Genomic DNA, 23,150 nt, shown 5'->3' on the forward strand with positions numbered 1-23,150 from the left:
ACTGGACTTGCGCTGCATTATCCCGGTGAATTTAGACGGAATTACGGTCAAATTTGACTGCCCTTTGCGCCCTGTGGTTCTGATTGGTCTATTACATGATCTTTTTTTGTCGTGCATTGCGTCAAAATTTGTTGGGTGTGGCGGTCATAATACGCGCAGCATATTTTGACGTTGCAAAAAGTTTTGGGCGGAGGTGATAATACGCGGAACGCCTTTAGCATGTGTGAACCGCGAAACATTACGTGACACACTGTTTGCAGCGCCGATTCACACAAGGCAACTTAACTTTTGCGAGAACTTATTTCTGTTCTAGTTTCCCATGCCATTATTTCAAATCACCTGACTGAAACAATAAAATAGAAAAACGACTGACAACTGAGAATGGTCTTTTTTACCTTTCCTACTCCAGGCGGGCCAAAAACGTAACACTGGAATACAGAACGAGAAGTCTGTTTCTTCTGCAAGTCGATAGCTTTACTTCGGGTGACTGGAAATTAAGACAGAACAAGATTAAAAATAACGACTTGAAATACAACGTCTAACAGAAGTGGGACGTCTTAAATTCATTTCCTTCACCGTTATTTTTTCCTGTGATAAACGAAGCCAATTATTAGCAGGCGCTTCTGCTTTTGATTGCTGTTGTTTTTATACAAATCGTGTGTAATTTTCACATGGGTTATAACAGACAGCTGTCCAAATGGCGGGCATTTACTGGATACTTATTTCCAGCTAAGATGAACACATTATCCTTAAATTAATTAAGGCCCCGTCCACATGTATACGTTTACGTTCGTAAACGTGCATTTTTTGTGCGTTTAGGCCTCCCGTTCACACGTAAACGATCTCTATTAACGGATATTTTCGAAAAGGCCCACCAGAGTGGATAAATTTGTAAAAGTACAACAATGCACGTTCGTCTTCTCTCGTGTGGACAACACAACTTGTAAACGCTTACGTCACAGAGCATGTACGCATGCTCAGTCAAGATTTCATGGCAATTCTGGTTCGCAGGCGGCCTCATTTTATTCTTCAGTTATGCATTTGCGACTCTCCTATCGCTTACCTGTGGATAGGCTTAAACGATGTGTTTTTGGGGATCATCGTTTACGCGTGACCAGAAAACTTTGTATACGTCTACGAATGTAATACGTGTGGACGGGGCCTAAAAAGCTGTCGCAAAACCAAATAAAATGTACCTTATGGTTGAATTTTACTAATCACGCGCGGCTATGTCAGGTGGACGGACCTTGTAATTAATTAATTTGTTTTTTTGCGTTTTGGTTAGCCAATAAAAGCCATGTTAGCTAATTACGATGGGCAGCTGACATAGGTCTGTACAACCAACAAAAAGATTGTAATTTTAAGGCGCCTCCACATAACAAACTATAATTTTCAAACTTGTGTTGAAAAAGTCCAAACGTTTGTAGACAAGTGTTTTATCACAACAAAACTCCACATGCGTCAAGTCATTATTAAAATCTCAGTTTAATTGTACGCCTTGCTATAACCTCTCTGGCGTTAAAAGAAAATATTTGGTGCTACACGGGACAACTTTAAACAACAATTTTTAACGCTACACAGGGCACGGACAACTTTTAACGCAACATGTCGTTACGGTAAATCTTCGAAATGTTTGGAAAACAAATAAAAAAACCTGCAAATGCTTTGTTAAAAAACTGACGTGCGCTATGTTACCCGATAACAACATTTAACGCAACCATGATCCGTTAGGCCGGGTTCCACTAGCGACAGAAGCGGCGGAAACGGAATCAGAAGAATCTTGTGACCTTGTGTGAATCAATACAACGGAAGCAGAAGCGGAAGCCTCGCTTTCGTTCAAAATGGCTGAAGGCCGCTTGGTTTTCCGTTCTAAACCGCGCGTAAAGGGATTGGGAATGAGCTATGTGATTGGGTGATTCTCCTGCTTGTGCTTCCGATTCCGATCTACCAGTTCACACTTGATCGCAAGCAACAGAATCAGAAGCGGAATCGGAAGAAAAAGGAAACGTTTTGACCTTTGCGACTCCGATTCAGTCGAGCTTACGATAAAGATTTCGTCTCCGTTTTTTTTATTCACACCGCAACGGGCGGTTCCGTCTCCAGTGTGAACAGGCCCTTAAAAGTCGTTCCGTGTAACATCTCCTGGTGTTTGCCAAACATTCGACTATCAAGTGAGTTTGCACTGGAACACGAAAACATTTGAAAGAAAGTCAGTGAGAATATTAAAAGACAGCAGACGGATTTTATTCCTATTCTACATTCTGCAAAATGTTTGCCAGCTTTTCTAGCAATTTCACATTTTACACGCACATCAAATCAGTTGCAGTTACCACGTAACACAAGTTTGAAATTTTTAGTTTGCGTGTATTCGTAACGACGTACTCTATGGCGCGTTTTAGTATGGGTAATCAAATGGTAACAAGTGAAATTAGGAAATAATTTGACGAGTATACCATTGGATTACCTTGTAGTATCATGGGTGACAAATTACGCTCACAATCGTGAGTTTTTGACTTGTTTACTGTCTCAAGAAACGTTGCCATTGCAATTCCACGGGTAAAATTATAAATTAAATGTGAATTAGGCAGAAACGAAGACTCGGAAAAAAAATCCGAGTCCCAGTTAGTTAACGCCGAAATTCCGAAATTAACCCGAGTTAATTAACGCCGAAATTCCGCGTCAAAATTAAGGAACAATTTGTCACCCATGACATTACTACAATAACACAAAAGTAAATGACAAATGTGGTGTAAAGTTACAAAATAAAAACAACTTATCAAATCTAAATAAATAACTGATAGACAAATGAATAAACAAAAATAAGCAAACCATGAGCTCAAAACAAACTGAAAATGAGGAGGATAAAGTGAAGAAAAGTAAAGAAACAGAAATGAAAAAGGAAAACAGAACGGAAAGAAAAAACAAAGAAAAAAACTGGAAAACGCCGCCGGGAGATGAATACGTTCTACCACTGACTGGGGAAAAGCTTACGCTTTCCGTTGTGATTCAAAATCGAACGATTCGGGTAAAATTCGAGACAAAATTGTTAAAAGAGGTAGAGGTGTGTCGATAACTTGACAATGAAAGGGTAAGGTACCCAGTTTTGTATTCAGGCCTTGACCCCAGTGAGAATAACTAGAAGATAAAAGGCGGAACTTTTTTCTCATCTGAATGAGACGAGACACGGAGGAAACCAAGGTGAAGGGCAGAGGAGAACAGACTGGAAAAGAAAGAAAGAAAAACAACACACAACACAAGTTAGTAAGAACTGTAAGGCAGTGATAGGTAATAGAATTATGCTATTAATTTGGTTAATGGCAATGATAAAATAATCGTTTCACTTTCAAACCAGGGATTAATGTTTTTTAATGCCGCGGTTAATCTAGCGTCACGGAAACCTCCTTGAGATTTTCGAGTTAGGGAAGCCAAAGAAAGAAAAAAAAAGGAAATTGTATTCACATAGATTTATTATCTTGGGATGAAACTTTCTCGCAAAAATGTGCTTAAGACGGGGAGGATAACCATTTCAGTCCACTAAGTCCAATTACAAGTTACAAATTTTAGGGTGATTCACCTCCCAAAGTAGTAAGTAAAAATTGTCGTTGGTGTGATTATTCGGCTGACGTACTGAGTTATTCGTTCGTTTTTCCGGCAGGGGATTGGATTACTTTCGACACCAGTGAAATACATACTTTATTGAGCCTAAACTCGTTTTTCTTTTATCATGAAACAACAAGAAAAATGACCACGCACCGGGGTGGAACTCATCCGTGGCTGTAACGGTTTACATAAATAACATTTATAGACTGTTTCAACAAATCTGACAAAACTAGGATTCCCTCTAATAAAACTGTAAATTTAAGTTTAATTTGTATAGCCTATAACCTTGATCGAACGGACAAGCTAAGATCCCCCTCCCCCCCCCCCCCCCCCACGAAATTGTCGGAATAAGCGATATGTATTCATGATTAGACTAAACTCTATACGTCTTGGAAAGGAGACATGTGATTCCATTACCATAACAACCTTCTCACTCACAAGTCATATAGTCGGGAGGATATTGGACGAAGGCGAAAGCTGAGGCAAATGAACCCTAACAGTGATCAGCATCAAATTTCTCCTTGTAATATCAATGCTTATTCAACCCCTGAGGTCATGAGAACTATGGATATGATCACCAAGGTGAATTTTCTTGATATTTTAATTAGTTCTCCCCGGCACTTTTATAAGAAAAGTATGGGGACAAGATAGGAGAATTTGTTTTTTGATATTAAGTGTTACAGGGTTAATAGGTTAACAGTCACACGACTGAAACAACTGGCACTCCGGGGTCCAAAAGATTTATTTAATAAGATATCGACAACCAAACACAAACACAGTATTTCGTTTACCTGTTATTGCTGTTGAAAGGGACGTTTCATTTTCTTGGTGAGTGTAACCAAAAACAGCTAAATATGCCAGCATCCTTGTGTAGTCTAAGAATGTTGTTAACCTGAAAGAATAAGAAAAATGTTTGTCATCACTAGACACCCAAGCACTTAAACAAGCACAAAGTAGAGCCTACAGAGTTGTTATAACTTTTGTTTAGCTTTAAATAGAGAAGAAAGGAAATCATTTCAAGCATCACTTAACCGTTGGTTCAGGTCTAGACTAACGTCATGAGTTTGTTGGGCAAATTGGAGCCCTTAAATAACAACGAAAATATGGAACTACGTTTCTTAAACAAGAACCAGTCTGTAAGCATGTGAAATTGGAGCGAATTCAGAGAAATTTGGTACCAAGGCCAAACAAAACTTACAACCCTTTTCCACTTTGCCCTTCAAATGTAAGATATTGAGCAGTAACGTCCTTTAGTACTGTTTGTTACATTGTACAAGGTATGTGAATGATGTATTTTTTTAGTGGGTGACACAGGCATACTTGGAAAAAAGAAATCCAAATGCCCCTATCAGACGTCGAACCTGAGACCTTCCGATTTCTAGTTTGGATGCTCTACCTTGTTCAAGGTAGTTGTACACATAGCTTCTGAGCCTGTGGAGTGAAAGCAACTGAGCAGTACTCTCCTGCAGTGCAGTTTAAATCCTAAAGTGTCGCCATTCAAATGGAAGCTACTGAGTAGTACTTCCCTGTAGTGCTGTTTAATATACTGTACAAGGTAGTTCTAACTTGACTTCTAAACATGTTAAGTGTCATACTTACGTCCACTGAGCTAGAAATCCCTGAAGAGTTATCCAACCATTGGCATTTGTTTCTACAGAGCTGACAACATCTTCACCCCATGGCATTGTGGGGCAGATTCTAAATAATTCCTGAAAGACGGCAAAACTTTTACTGTCTAGGCACTTCAGCCTGTGTGCAAAGTGCTTGTCAAACAAAAGCCAGAGAAGGCGTCTGCTCACGCTGGCTACTTCACACACAAATGCTTACGAAATAAACATCTTAACCCTTTCACTCCTGTGATCTGAATGTTAATTCTCCTGACTGACTGCAATACCTTTCTTTTAAGGACAGTGCCTAGTTTTGTTACTGCGTATACATTCTGCGCCAGGCTTTTAGTCAGATGTGTGTCTGGGCGTCCTGTGGACGCCCACTTTTAGAGAAAGTTATTAACTTTTTCACTTGTTGCTTTATAAATTTTGGGCTTGAGCCAACCCCAGAGAACATTTTGGACACCCACTTTTCAAATCCTGGCTAGAAGCCTGTTCTGCGCATCTAGAGATACTCGAGTTTCCTAAGGGTGATGCATACTAGTACAGGGATATTTTCGCGAGGTCTAAAACTATACAGAGAAAGCAGAACTTAGCAAGTGCTCTTGGTATCCAAAAGGAAAATTTGGGGTAACCATGCATTCTACAGAGATAAAAAAGCTACAATTTTGAAAAAAAATTAAAAAATTAAAAAAAAAAAACCCCATACATTTTTTGCATTGTACTGTTTTTAGAATAATAAATTGTTGCCTAATTATCTCTAAAAAATGCATGGTTACCACCAAATTTCTTTTTGGATTTCAATAGCCCTCGCTAAGATCTGCTTTCCCCCCATAGTCAAAATCCAAACAAAAATACTTCTTTATTAGTAGGCACCATCCTTAAAGTTAGTTCACAGAATTTGATGTTACATTAAACAATACCACCCAGTTGATGATTTTCTTTATTCTCATCACCTGTCTGGTTGACAATGTATTGATAATGTAAGGAGAAATTACGTATTGATCACTCCTGGGGAGTGGAAGGGTTGAAGCTATCAATATTTGCCTTTCAGGCAAGCTGGGCAGCTGGGAGTTGGTTGGTGTTGTCAGACTGCTTTATAACTTCACTTAAACTAAGATTTGCATGACTGGTTACGATATTTCTACAAATTATTATTAATTTTAAGGTGCTTCAAAAGGAGGATGCAAATCAAGGAACAGGATTTTTCTCAGACTGTAGAAAATGGTCGCTGCTTGAAATTAAGGGAAATTCTTCTGAAAAGGTAACCTCAGGGAGGAGAGGGGATTATTTGAGGTCAATAAGCTATCTGTTGATAGCTTCTGTTCAAGGAAATGTAGAACTTTATGAGCTACAGTTGGTACATTTGAACTGCTCACCTGCAATTCTTCTGGACTCAGTGCTTCATCTTCATCCTTTCAAAGACAAAAGCAATTGACAATTATTTAAAGACACAGATTTACCTGTCAGAGTGTCTATAATGAAAAATACTCATAGGATGTAGAGTTGAAGCTCAGAAAAACAACTATCTGAGCCTGGCTCCTGTCTTTGTCTATACTGTTATTAAGCCAAAAAATGTGTATCTCAGGAAGGCTTTTTCCACCTTACTGCATAAAAGCAACAGACATTTGTTTGGATGATGCAATTTCAGAGTTAGTTTTGATTGGCTTAGCAGCCATGGTATATCATCCATTAAACTAAGCCCAAGAAGGAAGCCACTGGTCATTGTTGAAAAATGAAATCAACGTGATGTAGCAAAATTTCTTGATTGTTTTTAACATACAATTTTTCCACTCATGCTTGTTTGATATGGGAGGGTTATAGAAAAGTAGACAGTACACATCTTGTTATCTATTTATCATTTCATATCCAACACACACTCATGGAGTAATTGTTAAATAACAAATAAGTATTTAACTTAGAATGACACTCAACTAACAAACTAAACACATCAGTATTGTCAAAAAAAGTTTCAACGTATCAGGCAGAATAAATAAAAAATGTTAATTATTTCCATTCTACACTTCTTTTTGTTTTTTCAATGGATTCACAAACCTTATCATGCCTGTGGAAGAGGTCAATAAGGAACTGATATCCTGCATCTGATAATTCAACAGTCTGGTCTGTGCCCATATCAATCCTTTGAAAACAATAAAATTCCAAGTGAGCCTCTGTGAGCTAGGTTTGATTTCCGCCTCTCACTCAGGTCTGTGATAAAACTTTCTGGAGTAACGCCCCCCCCCCCCCCCCCCCACCCCACCCCTCACACTCTTGTAGACAACTGCATCTCCTTAGCGTTACCAACACTAAGGTCACGAGTACAGTCACCATGATGAATTTGGAAGAAAAACATGTTTAGTTTTACAGAGATCTACTCCAAACTTGGTGAAATGTAGAAGTTTCAATTTTATGACTTTAGAAAGGAAATTTATGGGTGTAATGTAACATGTGGCTAAAAACGTAATGACGGCCCTAAAATTTATTATTTATGCTCAATTCAGTATGGTGAATTTTAAGTTCTGAACTCTTTTCTCCACATAATCTGGTATTTAAAAATGTTATGTTTCCGGTATCCATGAAAAATTGAGCTATTCCTAGCTTTTTGCGCCATTGTTTCTGCAAGGTTCAAGACTATTTTTCATTAAAACTGTACTTTGTGACAATACAATCATGTGACATGACTATTTCAGTCTTTCAAAATCGTCATGTTCTGGGCCCGGTTGTTTGACAGCTGGTTAACATTCATCCCCCAATAAAAGTTAACTGAGATTTCCATTTCACTCATTAAAAATGTCTTTAAAAGCACGTTAAGATAATTCTAAGCCAAAGGGAAAAAATTAAAAATCTTTATTGAATAGTAATTAAACTTGAATCAAAGCTCAAATTAACCCAGTTATTCAAAACCTGATTAAGTTAATCCTGGGCCCTGAGCTCTACATGAGTCGACTTACGCTGGACATAAATATTCTGCCCTGAGTTTAAGGTCATCACCATATCCAAACTTTCTCAGAACAGTCCATGTTGTCTCGTGCCGTCCCCTCTGGATAAACAGTGTGTGTAGAAACAGAAAACCTGGTGAAGGAAATAAAAAAAAGATTAAACCAGCAACCTCCTCTGTACTAAAAACAGCTCACTCAAAATAATATTTTCTCAGATAAACCTTGTGACTGGCATGCTTAACCCTTTCCTGCCGGATCAATATTTGGTCAATTGCAGGAAACATTTGTCAGCAAACTGGTCTTGGAAAGATCTTTACATTTATTTAGAAAAAATGGTACTCCCTGGTATCTATGATGAACATTGTTTATCACCCCGTTAATTTTTCAAATTTTTTCATCAAATGCACTTATGGACTCTGGTCGACTCATATTTCTGGTTGTTCCATGCATTAAATGCTGAAAATTAAACTACAGCTTGAGGACAGACCTATCATATGTGCTGATCAGTGAAATTTTGTAGTTTTTAATTTTGACGTTTTAAAATCATTTCTGTCAAAGACTTGACTTCCTTCAGTTATCTTGGTATGAGAAATGAATTTCACTCATCAAGACCTTTAAAATGGTACATCAAATGTGAGCATTATGTTTTACTTTGCCATTTTGGAAAATTGGGCCAAGAAAACAACTTAGGCTGGAAAGGGTTGACTTTAAAGGGGAAGTATCACGAAAATTTGATGTCATTTCAAAACCCCAAAATGTTTGTTTGACAACAGAAACAACAACAACAAAAAAAGATGTCTAGTTTTGTTATAAATTATCACCACAGTGCAATAAAACTGTCGATTGGTGCCTCTGGCCAGAGACAGTAGGTTGGAATGGATTGAAACTTGAAAAATGTTAGGCTAATGTTTTTCAAATTTTCATATTTTTGTTTCGAAAGTGAGCTAGAACAGAGTAAGAGTTGTTCCTGTCACGAATTGAGTTGTTTTCTCTCCCCTCGTTGTTCTAGAATTAGTTTGTAGCAAAGTGAAGGTCTTATTTCACCATTTTTAACAAAAGAGGTCAAAGACCCCATGATACTTCCCCTTTAAACCAAAGTGTTTTTTTTTTACCTTCTAAGGTAAGTGCGCCATCTTTTAGTCCACTTGTTATGTTTTTCCTGACCACGTTCTTAACATCTTGCAACCCTTGCCCTTGCAGCGGCGTGTTAAAACATCGGTTCTAATGGAGAAACATTTCAGGCTCTGAATGGCTATATTGAATTGGACACTACTATGTAAGTTCCAACGTTCACTGCCATACCCATCATGGCTATTCAAATAATTCTAATCTCACAGTTCCGGCTTATAAAGCCAGTACCTTTCAAGCTTCATACTTTAATTGTCGTTGACGTACGGAACACTGTATGTGCAACGTATCTTAACCATCCCTTGCAGTTTTTCTTGCAATTGTCCGGCAATTGTTAAAGTTTATTAAAAAGGCTAAACTAGTGAGCAGCACTGAAAAAACTTGAATTGTAAAACTTTTATCATCCTACACGTTTTGTTAGACTTATGCACACTTCATCAGGGATTTGTTTTGCAAGTGATTGTTACGCGCTTGTAACTGTTTCGACAAAGGTTGTCAAACAAAGTGTAAAAGCATATGTGACAATGCCGAAAGGTAGTCTGGGAATTACCCAATAAATTTCAATAGAAGCTCAGAATTCATAATGCCTCAACAGTACAGCGAAGACTTGAGATGGCGGGAAATATGGATTCTGAGCTTCTATTGAAATTTATTGGGTATTTCCCAGACTACCTCTCGGCATTGTCACATACGCTTTTTTGGACAACCTTTGTCCAAACAGCTGTATATACACAGGGCGTACACCATACAACACGTTTATGGATTTCCTTTTTTTAACATTAATTGAGTTCATGTCCCTTGTAGATTCCATCTTTGATGCAGAGATGGTCTGCACTTGGTCCATTGCACATGACTGTCCATGCCACAGGACTTAGGCCCTTTATAGTCTTTTAATGTATATATTTGTACCAATACATATTTTAACTTGAACTATCTGTCATCTACACTGTATTTTGTCATTTGTCGCACCTTTTACCATATTTTCCTAATAAAGTTGTTAAACAAAAATCCACGACCAGCCAATAGCTTGAGGATAGAAAGAATGAAAAAACAACCCAGTACATGTACATGTAAATGTACGCATTTTCGCAAATGGTATTTCAATCAATGAAAAGAAAACAAAGTGGATGGATGCAGCTCATATGCGTGCATTTTAACTGTTGGTGTTTATGAAACTTAATATCTGGTTTTTTTTTATTTACACAATACTTGCTACTTGACTCACTTGGAAGTCATTCAATTCTTTGTCATTTAACAGCCCGTCATTGTCAGTGTCTGAAATCTGGAACAGAAAAAACCACAACATTGTTAAAATGATAAAACAGAAGAAAGACGCTCACAGTTATTTATGCAACTTAGGCAGTTACAAAAAGAAAGCCTTAAAGAAAATGGTCTTGAAAGGGATTTGAACCCATGACAAACATTTAAAAAATGAAAAATAATAAAGTGAGATAAATGTATTGGACAGAAATACCTTGAATATTCTTGACAAAGCAGCTTGGCACAAAGGCTTTAACTGAAACATTAAATGATCAAAGAAGACATGAACTTCAACATAGCTTTATCTTTAACAAATGAAGTGATCTGGATGATTGGCTGGTTGTGTGGGCCTCAAAGTAAAAGAAAGATTTAAGGGCAAGTGTCACAGGAATTCGGTGTCACATCAAAAACTCCAACCAGAACGTTTTTTTATTTAACAGAAACCTAAAACTATTGCTCAAATTTGTTGTAGATTGTCACCCCAGTGTAGTAAGACTATCAATGTGTGTCTCTGGCCACAGATGGACTGGGTTACAATGGACTGCAACTTGACAACAGTTAGGCTAACAATTTTAAGTTCTGGCGTCTTTGTTTCTAAAATGCACTAGAGCAGATCATGAGTAGTTTCTTTCAAGAATTCAGTTGGTTTCTTTTCCTTGATGTTCTAGAATTACTTTGTAACTTTCACTACAAAAGACCAAAGTCCCCATGATGCTTCCCTTCAAAATGAGTTCAATCAAAAAGATCAAGTTTATAATGAGCTTTTTGCAGCTTCTGGCTATAACCGTTACGTTAACTGTTACTTAATTTCCCGAGTCTTAACTTTTTAGTGATTTTGGTAATAATGGGAAAAGAAAAGAAATGAAAATAATAATAATCATATAATAATAATAATAATAATAATAATAATAATAATAATAATAATAATAACAATAACAATAACAATAACAATAACAATAACAATAATAATAATAATAATAGTAATAATAATTGGTTACGTTTAATTTATAGGCACCCAATCATTGTACTTACATTAGGAGGCATTTTTTACGTTTTATAACAATCTTTATTGAAGATAAATAAAAAATAAAGGCTACATTTTGAAAGACATTAGCTAAAGGTTTTCTCTAAAATTGTGAGAAAAAATATTGTGAAATACAGACCTGTTGCATCAATTTTGCAAAATTAAGTGAGTCAGAATAGGTGTTTTTTTCCCCCATAAAAAACGCCACCTACTCTCCTCCTGCACTGAGCCGTTTTTAACATTAGAGAAATTTAGAATCATGTTTACGGCAAACAACAAACGTGAAATTTGAGTTTCTGTTTTCTTGAAAAAATGAGTACATAGATCTATGAGAATAGTGCAAAATAACTCTGGCTCCAGTTGAGAGTGGATAACTTTATCCAGCAGATAAGTCGCTATCCAGCAGTTCAATGTATTAGTTGGAGTACAATTTTTCCGCTGGATAGCGATTTATCCACTGGATAGAGATATCCACTATTTGAACAACCAGGGCCTGGCCTTTTAATGCTAACACAAAACTATTCAATTTTACTGAGAAACCGAAAACAGCGAGCGTCAAATTAAGGAGATACATGGTCATGTGGTCATTTCTGCTGTTTTTTGTTTGTTGCAAATGTAATAACAATTATTATTCTAAATCTCTTTAATATTACTGATAAGTGGCCTAAAGCAGCAAATCAATGCCAACTAGAAGAAATAATGGGCATTCGGTAAATGTACAAATAAAATGGTCAAGATTGAATCTTTTAATCTACAAACCTCCTTGGTATCAGCAGAGAAGAGAGGAGCAGTAGGATGCAGTACTGCTTTCTGTGCATAATAGAACATCTCAGATATATTTTTTAGTTCCTTCGCAGAACACTATGAAAGAAGACAACAGAGGAAACCTCTTAAGTGTTGTTTTCTGCTGGATGAGGAACGAAAGAAGCGGAAAATGCCTTTCTCACACACATTTGGGTGTCTGGTTAATAGTGTTGCGTGGGGTCTAGTCACATGTTTTTCACTTGTTGCTGTTCGCCATTGCCTGACCTCCTGCCCATCCACCCTTCTATCTTGAGAGTTTAGTGTGCCTAATGGGCACACTTATGTCCAGAAATGAACCCAACTCTGACTTTTGGTGGCTCATATAACACAGACCTTTTTGTCGTTTTCATATGACTTCATGTTTGACAGAATTATGTGTGTTATAGTAAGAATTAAGGTTAGGAGACACCTTGTGATGTCTATCATACAGTTCATGAATCTCATGAGCGTGCATTTCTGGACATGTCTCTTTATCACAAGACATTAATATAGTAAAAACGACAGGAAAAAAAATGCTCCCAAGATTACATGCCACAAAAAAATATCACTCTAACCAGTCAGAAGAGAGGTTTACAAGCTATGTAATTAAATTTTTCGTTTATTTTGCTTTGCAAAATATAGACACAGGAAAAGAAAGAAAAAAATAACAACTGGCATGTAGACAGGGAGATCACAACAACTTCCAATTATACTGGACCCATTAAGAAACAAAAATATAAGAAAAAAAAAGAAACAACAGAATAGTAAAAAAACATTAAGTCAGTTGACAATTGAGGATGAGAGCTGCATTACATTTTAATGCATATAGATTTCAATGTTTGAGGATTATCAGCCTCGTACATATTGTAAAGGGCATTTAAGGTGGCCGAACACAGTTTTACAGATTCTGTTACTGATGCTATTAAGCGCGCGCTAGGGCTGTGGTAAGCAAATGGTATCAATCTCTCGATTTTATACTAAATGGATCACAAAGGTAAGTCTAGCTTTTAAAATAACTCAGTTTCCTGTTTGTCAATCCTTGTTCATTTATCGCCGAACAAAAAAAGTGAGCTCACGAAGAGCTAAGCCTTCTTGTACGCCTTTTATCTTTGCTGAAAAAATCTAATTAAAAGCCACGCATGCGCATTTGAGCAAAAAATTGTGACTGGTTGTTTTAATGGAAATGAACTGTTTTCTAAGGAACCGCTTGTTAGAATTTCGTGAAATTTGACAAAACAGTAGTTCTCTAAAAGCGTAACTGGCCTACAAACAAAAAACAAAATCTAACAGAGGGTGTCTTCAAAAAACATTAAAGTGCAAAACCAACATTTACAGGAGATCTCTCTGTTAAAATTACATGAAAGCAGCGTCACTATGTCAGTATTTTGTGAGTTTTTCTGAATACAAAAAATGGAAAAAATCTAACGACTGCATTTTCTAAAAATTAAGGAAAACCTTTATTTGTGGATGGTTAATAGCTTGCTGTGTTGCCATGGCAACTGCACCTTGCTCAACAAGAAGTATCAAAATTTATTCTTTCTTAGTTAATTTTGCATCATGCTAATTTCGGGTACTCAGAAGTACGTAGTTTTCAAATAATGTTTACTTATACCTGTATACTGGAAAACTGTGTTCGGCCGCCTTAAATATGGTATTCACCGAGTTTGTCTCTGAAGGCTTTCGGCAATGAACCAATCAGAGCTTTTAAAGCAAATATGTAACTGATGCCAAGTGCAGGAAAACACATGAGTACAAGTCACAATTGAAGGGCTTGTTGCATAACCGACCAATAGTGCATTTTAAATTGCTTTTTGTTGTTTTAGCCCCAATTCGTTGGATTTTTTGTGTTTGGTCATCAATTCCTTCAGGAAACATCGCCCCAATGTTTTATCCACTGCTTTGTGCATAGTTTTGTAATAAAAATGGAAATCTTGCCCATAATCATGGGTTCCATTGCAAACAAAGCACAAAGCAAGGGATGAAACATTGAGGCAATGTTTCCTGCGCCCAGTTGTTCAAAGCCCAATTAAGCTGATCCTGGGTTAAAGGAAACCTCCACTTTCGAAACATATTAACGTTAAATTGTTCAAAATACAATCTACTTTGAAATTTTGTTGGAAAACATGGAAATAATATTTCAGTGTCAGACAAAACATGATTTGATTATCGCCTATTTTCGATTTTAAATTTCCCAGGCACCGCCATCTTGGATTTCATAACGTAATACGGTTGCTCAATTGTTTCACACAAAAGAATGCTGCTGAATGACAATAAGCGGCAACCGTTACACGTCATAAAATTCAAAATGGCTGTGCCTGGGAAATTAAAAGCGAAACTAGTCGATAATCATATCCAATTTTAACATACTTGAATGTCATTTCTACGTTTTATACTAAAATTTAAAATTTAGACACTATTTCCAACACTTAACCGTCAATTTGTTGTCAGAGTGGAGGTTCCCTTTAAGGTGAACTCTGATTCGAGTTTATTTAGCAAACAATAAAGATTTTTCAAAAAATTTTTGTCCTTCAGTTTTGCCGTAAACCTGTGTTTTCCATTAGCTTATATTACCTTTTTAAAACATTTTTAACGAGCGAGCTGAAAACCTCGGTTAACACTTAATCGTGGATTGGCGTTAATCAGCTTTCAAACAACCCGGCCCTGATGACAAGATGACAAGTTGTAAAGTGACGAGAAAAAAATCCTTACCTCTACACAAGTTTCCACCTCAGTATAGTCATTCATTATGGGCAAAACAGTCTACATGAAGTTGAACACACAAAAATAGCTGATTCATTCAATCAGGTTTAACCACTAAACCTAAAATCTTAAACCTCACTACGGGCAAGACAGTCTTATTCAACACACAAAAGGTCAAATGAAACGCTTCGTCAAAAACTATGAATATTATTTTGTTGTTACATGTACATAGTGTAAGTTCTAGTTTTGCATACAGATTGATTTATCATGTGTAAGATCCACTTCCATATTTATTTTTGATTGTAAAGCTTTCATTTCAAGAAATAGCCATTGCCTTTTTATTCATGGTTTACTTTGTGACACTGATCAAATTACATGTAGCTTAATTTTAGAGCAGTCATGTAATAATTCTTTGAATTTAAAGTGCACCTAACCCCCAAATTTTTTTTTCGCTTAAATAAATCTTTGCACCTGTTCCAAACACATTGAGCCTTTTTGTGCCTTTTTTCAACCAAATCTTGACTTTTTATAGGCTGTAAAAGTTACGAAATCTAGCCATCATCTGTCCCATGACCGAGCTAGTAAGGGGCATGGGTCTATTCCTGAATTTACGTCACAAACTGCTTTGCATGCATTTTCACAAAGACTTAATACAGTGCAAATCAGTTTGTGACGTAAATTCAGGAATAGACCCATGCCCCTTACTAGCTCGGTCATGGGACAGATGATGGCTAGATTTCGTAACTTTTACAGCCTATAAGAAGTCAAGATTTGGTTATAAAAAGGCGCTTAATAGCGCAATATGTTTCGAACAGGTGTAAAGATTTATTTAAGAGAAAAAAACATTTTGGGGTTAGGTGCACTTTAAAGCCGAAATAAAAAAATAGACACACTGTAGAACTTTTTTTTTAATATACAATGAATATTTTTTGCCAAATTAGAGCTAATTTGGAGCAAATATTTGGATTTCACAGCCACATTTCTGCTCAACATGGTTTTCAACCCAGCCCTTTGATTTATTTACCTCAGTAAATTTTTCCAGAGAAATCTTCAAGATTCAGATTCCTTTAAAATGCCGGACTTTAGAAAGAGGAATTCAAACGTTCATAATTTTCATTCTTGGAAATACTGGTCATGCGTGACGTAGACTGACTGTAAATAAGCTTATAACAGCTAACATAGACAACAACACTGCAATGTCATTGTACTTACATCCATTGTACTTCCATCCATGAGATCTGACTACAAAACAAACCACACAATGTAGTTAGACCATACACCTAAATTATAAAAGGTCTTCTACAACAATGCACAATTACTTACCTCCAAATGTCAATGAAAATTAAACTTACTTTGTTACCAACGATGATGACCGGTTTTGCCGCGCTGTCCTCCTCACCTGCTTGCCTAATGAGCGGTAACCAGTAAGATGTTATCTGTTAAATGCACAATATATTGTCAGTCAACTCAAACTTTCGGCTGGCCACAATAAAACAATACAATGTACATGAAAATGACACTTGTGTTTTAGTGAGGCTCGGTCAGGCGATTTTACCGAGAATAAAATTTGAATGTGGTTATTGCCATGTCGATTTCATTCCTCTTTTCAAAGAATGTGCCCTTGAAATGACGCATCAAACTTCAAACTGAAACTTGGTCTTATACCTGAATTTTGATTAGATTGTACCGCTCCAGAAAAAATCCATGGATACCCTCATGGAAGGTCATCAGAAATTCCTAGGGGGAGTGGGATCTTACAAGCCATAATTTAACAAGCAAAGTGTTAAGCTAAAGTGGAATTTCCTGGGGGGAGTGAGATGCAAAACAAAAAACCCCTCATGTGTGGGGAGTATGGATATTTTCTGGAACTGCACAGATTTAAAGTTCATGCATCAGTCCTGTGAGAATTTGATAGTTTTCCTAATTTGCATAACCAATGGCACCCTTTGTTTTTAAGTTTCTTTTTCCTCTTTTCTCTATACAATCACATTTTTCCAACCCTTCAAAAAATCTGAACATCTTGCATGTCATATCTATATTCTGATATGCTTGAAAAACGCTGGAAGGGAAAAGAAATGAGGAGAAAAATCACAAAATGTGGATGACCATCATGGCGATTGTGATAACCATCTTCAATATTTTATTCTTGGTAGGAATACTTGACTAACCTTCACTGTTATTAAGGCATTTGAAATTAACTAAACAAAAACATGAATTGAAGGAAGAAGTAGTTCACTGAAATGGAAATTCAACAAGACAGAGAAGGTAAAATTTACCACAGGAATGAAGGATAGTTATTTAACACAAGTGCAGACTGAGGTGACGTGTGCTGTATTCTCATAAGGAAAAGTACACTTTGATGATTCTAATATTATTTGTCTGAAAAACATTGAACTGAATATTGACAAAGATACCTCTGAGGCAAGGGTACAAATGATGGACATGTAATGTGACAGAAATTAGTGCAATAAATTGAAGGGTTTGGAACTTATAACCAACCTTAAGTACTTTTCAGAGTGCTATTTGTTGTTTTAGCTTGGATTTGCCAGATTTTTTTTCCATAAGGCCTTCAATTCCTCCTGGTAACATTGCTCCAATGTTTTTTAACAGGTACCTTACCCATAATCATGGGTTTTTACTGCAAATGAAGGACAAAGCAGCATATAAAACATTGGGGCAACGTTTCTTGAAGGAATTGAGAACTTCATGGAAAAAATCCTGGACAACGAATCTGAGCTAAAACAACAGAAAGCTGCCGAAAAAGCGTTATTAGGTCAGTTATGCCACAAACCCTTCCATAAATTAATTTAATTTTTACACCCACATCTTAAAGCATATGCAAAGCCCAGTAACACTGTTTAATATACTGACAATTGACAAAACTTACATGTATCATTACAAATGGATAAAGAGGTTAGTGTGGCCACCATAAACAGATTCAAGAGCTCAGCACTCTTTATGGTGGCCAATTTACTGTTAGTTATCAACCCTGTTGATGAATCAAACATTCTTATCACTACCAGCCACCTTCAGCATCTACATCGCTTCATTTTGGAGTGTAACGGTGGCCTGATTAACAGGGTGAACCAACCAGAAGGTATCAACAAGCTGGTGTAACAAGATGCCATCATTTTCTTCAAACAGACCACTTTTGAACTTACTCTTTCAAGAGATTCTTCCACTGTTACGTCATATACAACACAAACTACATTTGCCTGTGGAATAGAAAACCAGTAGTGCTCAATCTTGGTAAATTGTTTTGTTGTAAAGCAGATACCTGTATTTCACAGCAATGAAGGAGGCTATAGCTTTCTTAAATGTGACTTAAAGAGAAGGTATGAAGTGATTGCAATGTGCCCAAAGAAGTTGGAGAATCAAGCTGTTTTCAGTTTGGCTGTGTCACATTAGAAACTTTATTATTTACACAGTCAAGCACTTTACATCTTTCTCTGGAGGGAGAGATAGAGGGGGTCTCACAACAGAAACTACATCTTAGAAGCTTCTAAAGGCCTAATCCAGACTCCACTCTACTCATGTGCCAAAAAGGACTATCATTTGGCCTTTACATGCTTTATTTATAGGGAACTGCTTTAGCATACAGTCGAACCTCCATGTGTGACCACCTTTTGTAAACCACCACCTATTCAAAACACCAAATTTTTCCCAGTCAAAGCCCTATAGTTGGAACCTCTTGTAAGCGACCGCAACTACTTTTTGAGGTGACAGCATTATGATTTTTCATTGTTTTTGACCTGTTGTCAGCGACCACTTGCCACATGGTCTGATCTCCATGTTCGCTGTATGTAAGTACTACACTACTCAGAGTTTACGAGGGACTTTTCGTGACAACCCAGCACTGCTTGTATTGTAACTAGGAAAATGTATGCGATAAATTCTCTTCTAATAAGGAGATGTGTCAGACCTGTTCTCGGAAGAGACCCCCTCTGGTTCGACTCACCTAAGCAACCACCTCCCGTAAGTGACCGCTAAATCTCGGCATTTTGGGTGGTCATTTACAGGAGGTTCAACTGTATATCTGTTTTTGGTGTTGTTCTTATTCTGGTACAAGGCTGAAATTATTGGCAAACAAAATGCAAAATCTTAAAGAAAAAAATTATAGCAATTTTCCTTGCACAAAATTTTTCATTTTGCCACACAGGCAGCTGACAGCTGTTTCATTCTGTTCTGCAAAGTTCGGTGAATTAAATGTACATTCAGCAGAAGCACACCATCTGAATCAGTCATCGTCCAAAGTTGCTTCAGTCTGGTTTTAATAAGTTTGGCACTCAAGTGAAGGAGGCATCTGCACAGGCCTTAATTTCACCTTAAATATGTTTGTATCACTACTAAATTTAGCAGCTATGATGATTAAGAAGTTTTTCCCTTAACTCTGCTTGTTACTGTCAGTAACAAAATAATTATTATTGAGCAATGAAACACAGATACTGTTTAAATGGTAACTTATAAAAATTAATACAGGTAATAAATATTATCTAAAAGATGTACCTTGACGATCTCATCCATCAGCATATCTTCGGACTGCTCTAAGGCTGATAAGGGATAAAATACCATATACGCTGTTATTTTTATAAACATTGCTTGAACTGCCATCTTTCAAATAAGTACCCCTTCAGGACGGTGCCTCCTAACACAGAACTATCTTTGCACAGTTTATGACTATGCGGGAAAAGCAGATAGTAGTATGGGCTACTGGGATCCAGAAAGAAAATTGGAGGTAGCGGAACATTTTTTAGAGACAACTAAGCAACATTATTATTCTAAAAAACAATAAAGAACAAAGTAATTGTATGGCAGTTTTGAAGCTTTATAATCTCTGAGAACGTATGCACAGTAACAAAAGTAGCTGCTGTCCTTAATTGTTAAAGGGAACCTCCATTCTGACATCAAATTGAATTAAATTGTTGGAAATAACGCCTTCATTCTCAATTTTAAAGCAGAAATATTCAGAGAAATTAAGATTCCATGGGCAAATCATCACTGATATGTACCACTTTTCCATTGAACCCTTCAACTAAGTTAAAAAATAATAATATTGTCTTGCTTCCTGGAGAAGGAGGGGGGTACTCCCATATATATTTTGTGGTTTTAAATTTTTAATCCAGTTTCATTTTTATTCTCCTTTGTGCAGTATCCATTACCATAATTTAAGACAACGGGAAATAAAAATCAAACTGGTTTGAAAATTTTTAAACAAAAACAAGATTTTATAGGTATGTGCTGCTGTGAAGGGTATGTTTTTCAAGCCGCTTAGTCTGTGATGGGTATAGCAATTAGAGAGTTGGGGTCTAGAATAAGGTATCATTGAGAACAATAAAGTCAGGAACAGGTCCCTGGGAATAGAAAAGGGTGGCAAAATGTGGTTGAATGTGGTCTGGTGCAGGGTAAGGGTTTCAGAGTCCCAGCGGCACACCCCCAATCAAAACTCCACTGAGTACCCTCCCTCCCCTCCCCCCACCCTGGAATAACTGCCTTGTGGTGTTGACTGAAAAAGTTTAAGATTGACTTGTGTGCTTACCAGAGTAATCCACAATATGTGTGGGGACTTTCTCTGGAGTCACATCGGCTGGAATTGTTATTTCCTCTGCTTTGGTAGGAACCTTGGAATTGAAGTAAATACAACTTAGGTTACGCATAGAGCAGTTCCCAATTATTGAGTGTTGTAAAACCAAAACCAAAGTAATTACTCCGACCAATCACAACAGATGTAAACCACACATCAAGCCTGGCAATCAGAATTTGAAGCAAATACATGTAACTGGCACCAAGTGCCAGTTACGCGTGCGGTGAAAACACGATTGGTTTTGGTAAATGGACTCCCATTGATTGAGAAAGAGGCCCAAGTTTTGTTAACCAATCACAGAATGTAGCAATACAAATTTAAAAACCACAGCAAACGCGAAATTACTTTTGACATTCAATTGAAAACAGCTCTATATAGGTTCTTGATCAAAAGTTATCATCTCTTTGAGTAATGCCAGATACTCAAAAAGTCCTTCAGTGGAATCCACAGCCCTTTAACCCCTAATATCAAAAAACCAATTCTCCCATCTTGTCCCCTGACTTTTCCGAGAAGTTATTAAAATATGAAGAAAATTCACCTTGGGTGATCATATCCTTAATTCTCATGACCTCAGGGGTGAACAAGCATCGATATTACGAGGAGAAATTTGATGCTGATCACTGTTACATGGTTCATACAGGTTTCCTAATCTATTATTCAAGGACTTTTCCACGCCTTCTTTAACAACATTCAGGAAGTCTGTTTCCTGGGGCATTCACTTTATTTTGTCACAATCCAACAAACCAATACCCGTAAGTGCAAATAATGTTGTAAAACCATGGAACTTAATTTCTGGTCTAAGGGCAGACAGGTCATGAAGTTTGTCCTTTGCAGATCTCCTTAGAGCATTTGCCTGAGTGACAAACATTACCTTAGCAGTAGCCTCTGCTTTGGTACACAGTTTGTCTGCTGTAAAGCCTTTTTCCTGTCACCTTTAAACGCAGTCACCCAGTCTTTGACTTTGTACAGGAATTAAGTTCCCATTGTCTATTATAAATGCAGTTTTTTCTTTGACCTTTTGAATTCATTTCCTGACAGTAGAAGTTTCACACTTAGAGCTACATTGCTGTTGTGGTTTTGTTTGCTAAGAGGGAGGCTAGAAAATACATTTACGAAACCCCATTTCAAAAAGGCACGGTTACTTAGATACTTTGAATAAGAAACATTGGATTGTCCTGATATAAAAAGCTTCGCCTTTCTGAGACTTCAAATGCGTTCTTGTTAGATGTTATAACAATGTTCCCAACCTTTTGATGTCAAAATGAAATTATTTTGCTGTAGTTTTGAATGTTCAGGGACTTTTCAATAAAATTCCAGCACTGCGTCTACAAATTCAAGGAGTTTTCAAGGATTTAGCAGTTTTTCAAGGAGTATTCCAGGCCTGTGCGGACCATGTGTTAGGGCTTAAAGGGTTGACTACCAATCAGTTACTTTGGCAAGTTTAAGTCATGGCCACAGCTAATTACCTGGTTTCTGTCACATGCAGCAAATAAAGGAATGATCATGTTCAAAAAAGTTTCAGCATTAACATTCAAATCCTAACAGTACACAGGATGTTTGTCACATGAACCTAGTTTAAGGGTTTAGCTCCCATTAGTCTCCTGTAGCTCAGTGGTAGAGCATCTACACTAGTAACTGGAAGCTCTTAGCTTCGACTACTGTTGGGAGAACTCGAATTTTCTTTGGCAAGATTTCTGCACAGTCCCATACATTAGTTATACATACATTTTGCAACTCAAACTCTATTGAAGTTCCCCAATTTTGGAAGAGGGTCGGTATAGCAGTGGTGCATGTATAATAAATTAATGTAAGAGGCTCTGCAATCTCGTACCCAGAGTCTCCAGGCTTTTTGGTCAGCGGGGCAACGCCGGGAAGACTCTGGGGACATCGAAAAAATTAATTTTTTTTATTGGCTGTTCCGTAAAGGTTTCCATTGTTTTACCGCAGAAATCCTGCGGTAATAAAATTCAATGTCCCCGGAGTCTTCCCGGCGTTGCCCTGCTGACCAAAAAGCCTGAAGACTCTGGGCACGAGGTTGGAGGCTCTGCGAATATCTGTGCTTTTCTTTTACCGAATATGCCCGTATTGCTGACTGAAAAAATATGTCCATCATTCACCAGGGTTAAAACGTAACATTGCATTTCTTTCACAAGAGCTATATGTTTGCTACATCCACCTACTCACTGACCAATAGCTGGTATTGGCTGGTGACAAATCCACAATAAAAGGCACCTGATAAAATGCTTCCTAAAGGTATGATTTACTTACCCAATGAAATCCTCTTTTGCAATGAATTTGGTATAAATTTCAGGATCATTGCTTATTCTTAGAGCCTTCGAGTGTGAACAGCCAACAAGCGTGAGCTAATCAAGGGAGGGTGTCAATGCACTTAGCTTGACTTTGAGTCAAAAAGGCCCGCAAAAAGGTCACACAATTTTTGTGAACCTGGTTAATTATTCCTTCCAAGTGCAATTAAAAAAGTGCAACGATTTTAAGTCAGTCAAGATATTAAAGCTTAAACTGATAGA

The 23,150-nt window shown here is 37.1% G+C and overlaps 1 protein-coding gene and 1 long non-coding RNA gene across 3 annotated transcripts in view; one reads left to right on the forward strand and one right to left on the reverse strand.

The window, feature by feature from the left end:
* LOC146458450 (mitochondrial Rho GTPase 1-A-like) overlaps positions 1–23,150 on the reverse strand; it is a 30,204-nt gene that overhangs the window by 6,602 nt on the left and 452 nt on the right. Inside the window, exons 3-19 of one of the 2 annotated variants that reach the window (XM_085090929.1) lie at positions 20,578–20,659; positions 19,548–19,591; positions 18,203–18,256; positions 16,394–16,477; positions 16,254–16,283; positions 15,051–15,101; positions 12,318–12,419; positions 10,749–10,790; positions 10,500–10,556; positions 9,259–9,367; positions 8,159–8,279; positions 7,263–7,347; positions 6,587–6,622; positions 5,200–5,309; positions 4,392–4,492; positions 3,098–3,220; positions 396–487 (exon numbers count right to left, since the gene is read on the reverse strand). In XM_085090929.1, the coding sequence (XP_084947055.1) occupies positions 396–487; positions 3,098–3,220; positions 4,392–4,492; positions 5,200–5,309; positions 6,587–6,622; positions 7,263–7,347; positions 8,159–8,279; positions 9,259–9,367; positions 10,500–10,556; positions 10,749–10,790; positions 12,318–12,419; positions 15,051–15,101; positions 16,254–16,283; positions 16,394–16,477; positions 18,203–18,256; positions 19,548–19,591; positions 20,578–20,659 (1,323 nt within the window). The remainder of the gene's footprint in view (positions 1–395; positions 488–3,097; positions 3,221–4,391; positions 4,493–5,199; positions 5,310–6,586; positions 6,623–7,262; positions 7,348–8,158; positions 8,280–9,258; positions 9,368–10,499; positions 10,557–10,748; positions 10,791–12,317; positions 12,420–15,050; positions 15,102–16,253; positions 16,284–16,393; positions 16,478–18,202; positions 18,257–19,547; positions 19,592–20,577; positions 20,660–23,150) is intronic. The other variant, XM_085090928.1, reaches the window with a different exon arrangement.
* The window catches only part of LOC146458451 (uncharacterized), a 62,539-nt gene continuing 42,618 nt past the window's right edge, over positions 3,230–23,150 (forward strand). The window contains exon 1 of the long non-coding RNA XR_014858276.1: positions 3,230–4,152. This is a non-coding gene — a long non-coding RNA (uncharacterized LOC146458451). The remainder of the gene's footprint in view (positions 4,153–23,150) is intronic.

Source organism: Pavona decussata, unplaced genomic scaffold (genome assembly GCF_977016875.1).
Source record: "Pavona decussata unplaced genomic scaffold, jaPavDecu1.1 SCAFFOLD_233, whole genome shotgun sequence".
Classification (NCBI taxonomy): Eukaryota; Metazoa; Cnidaria; class Anthozoa; order Scleractinia; family Agariciidae; genus Pavona; species Pavona decussata.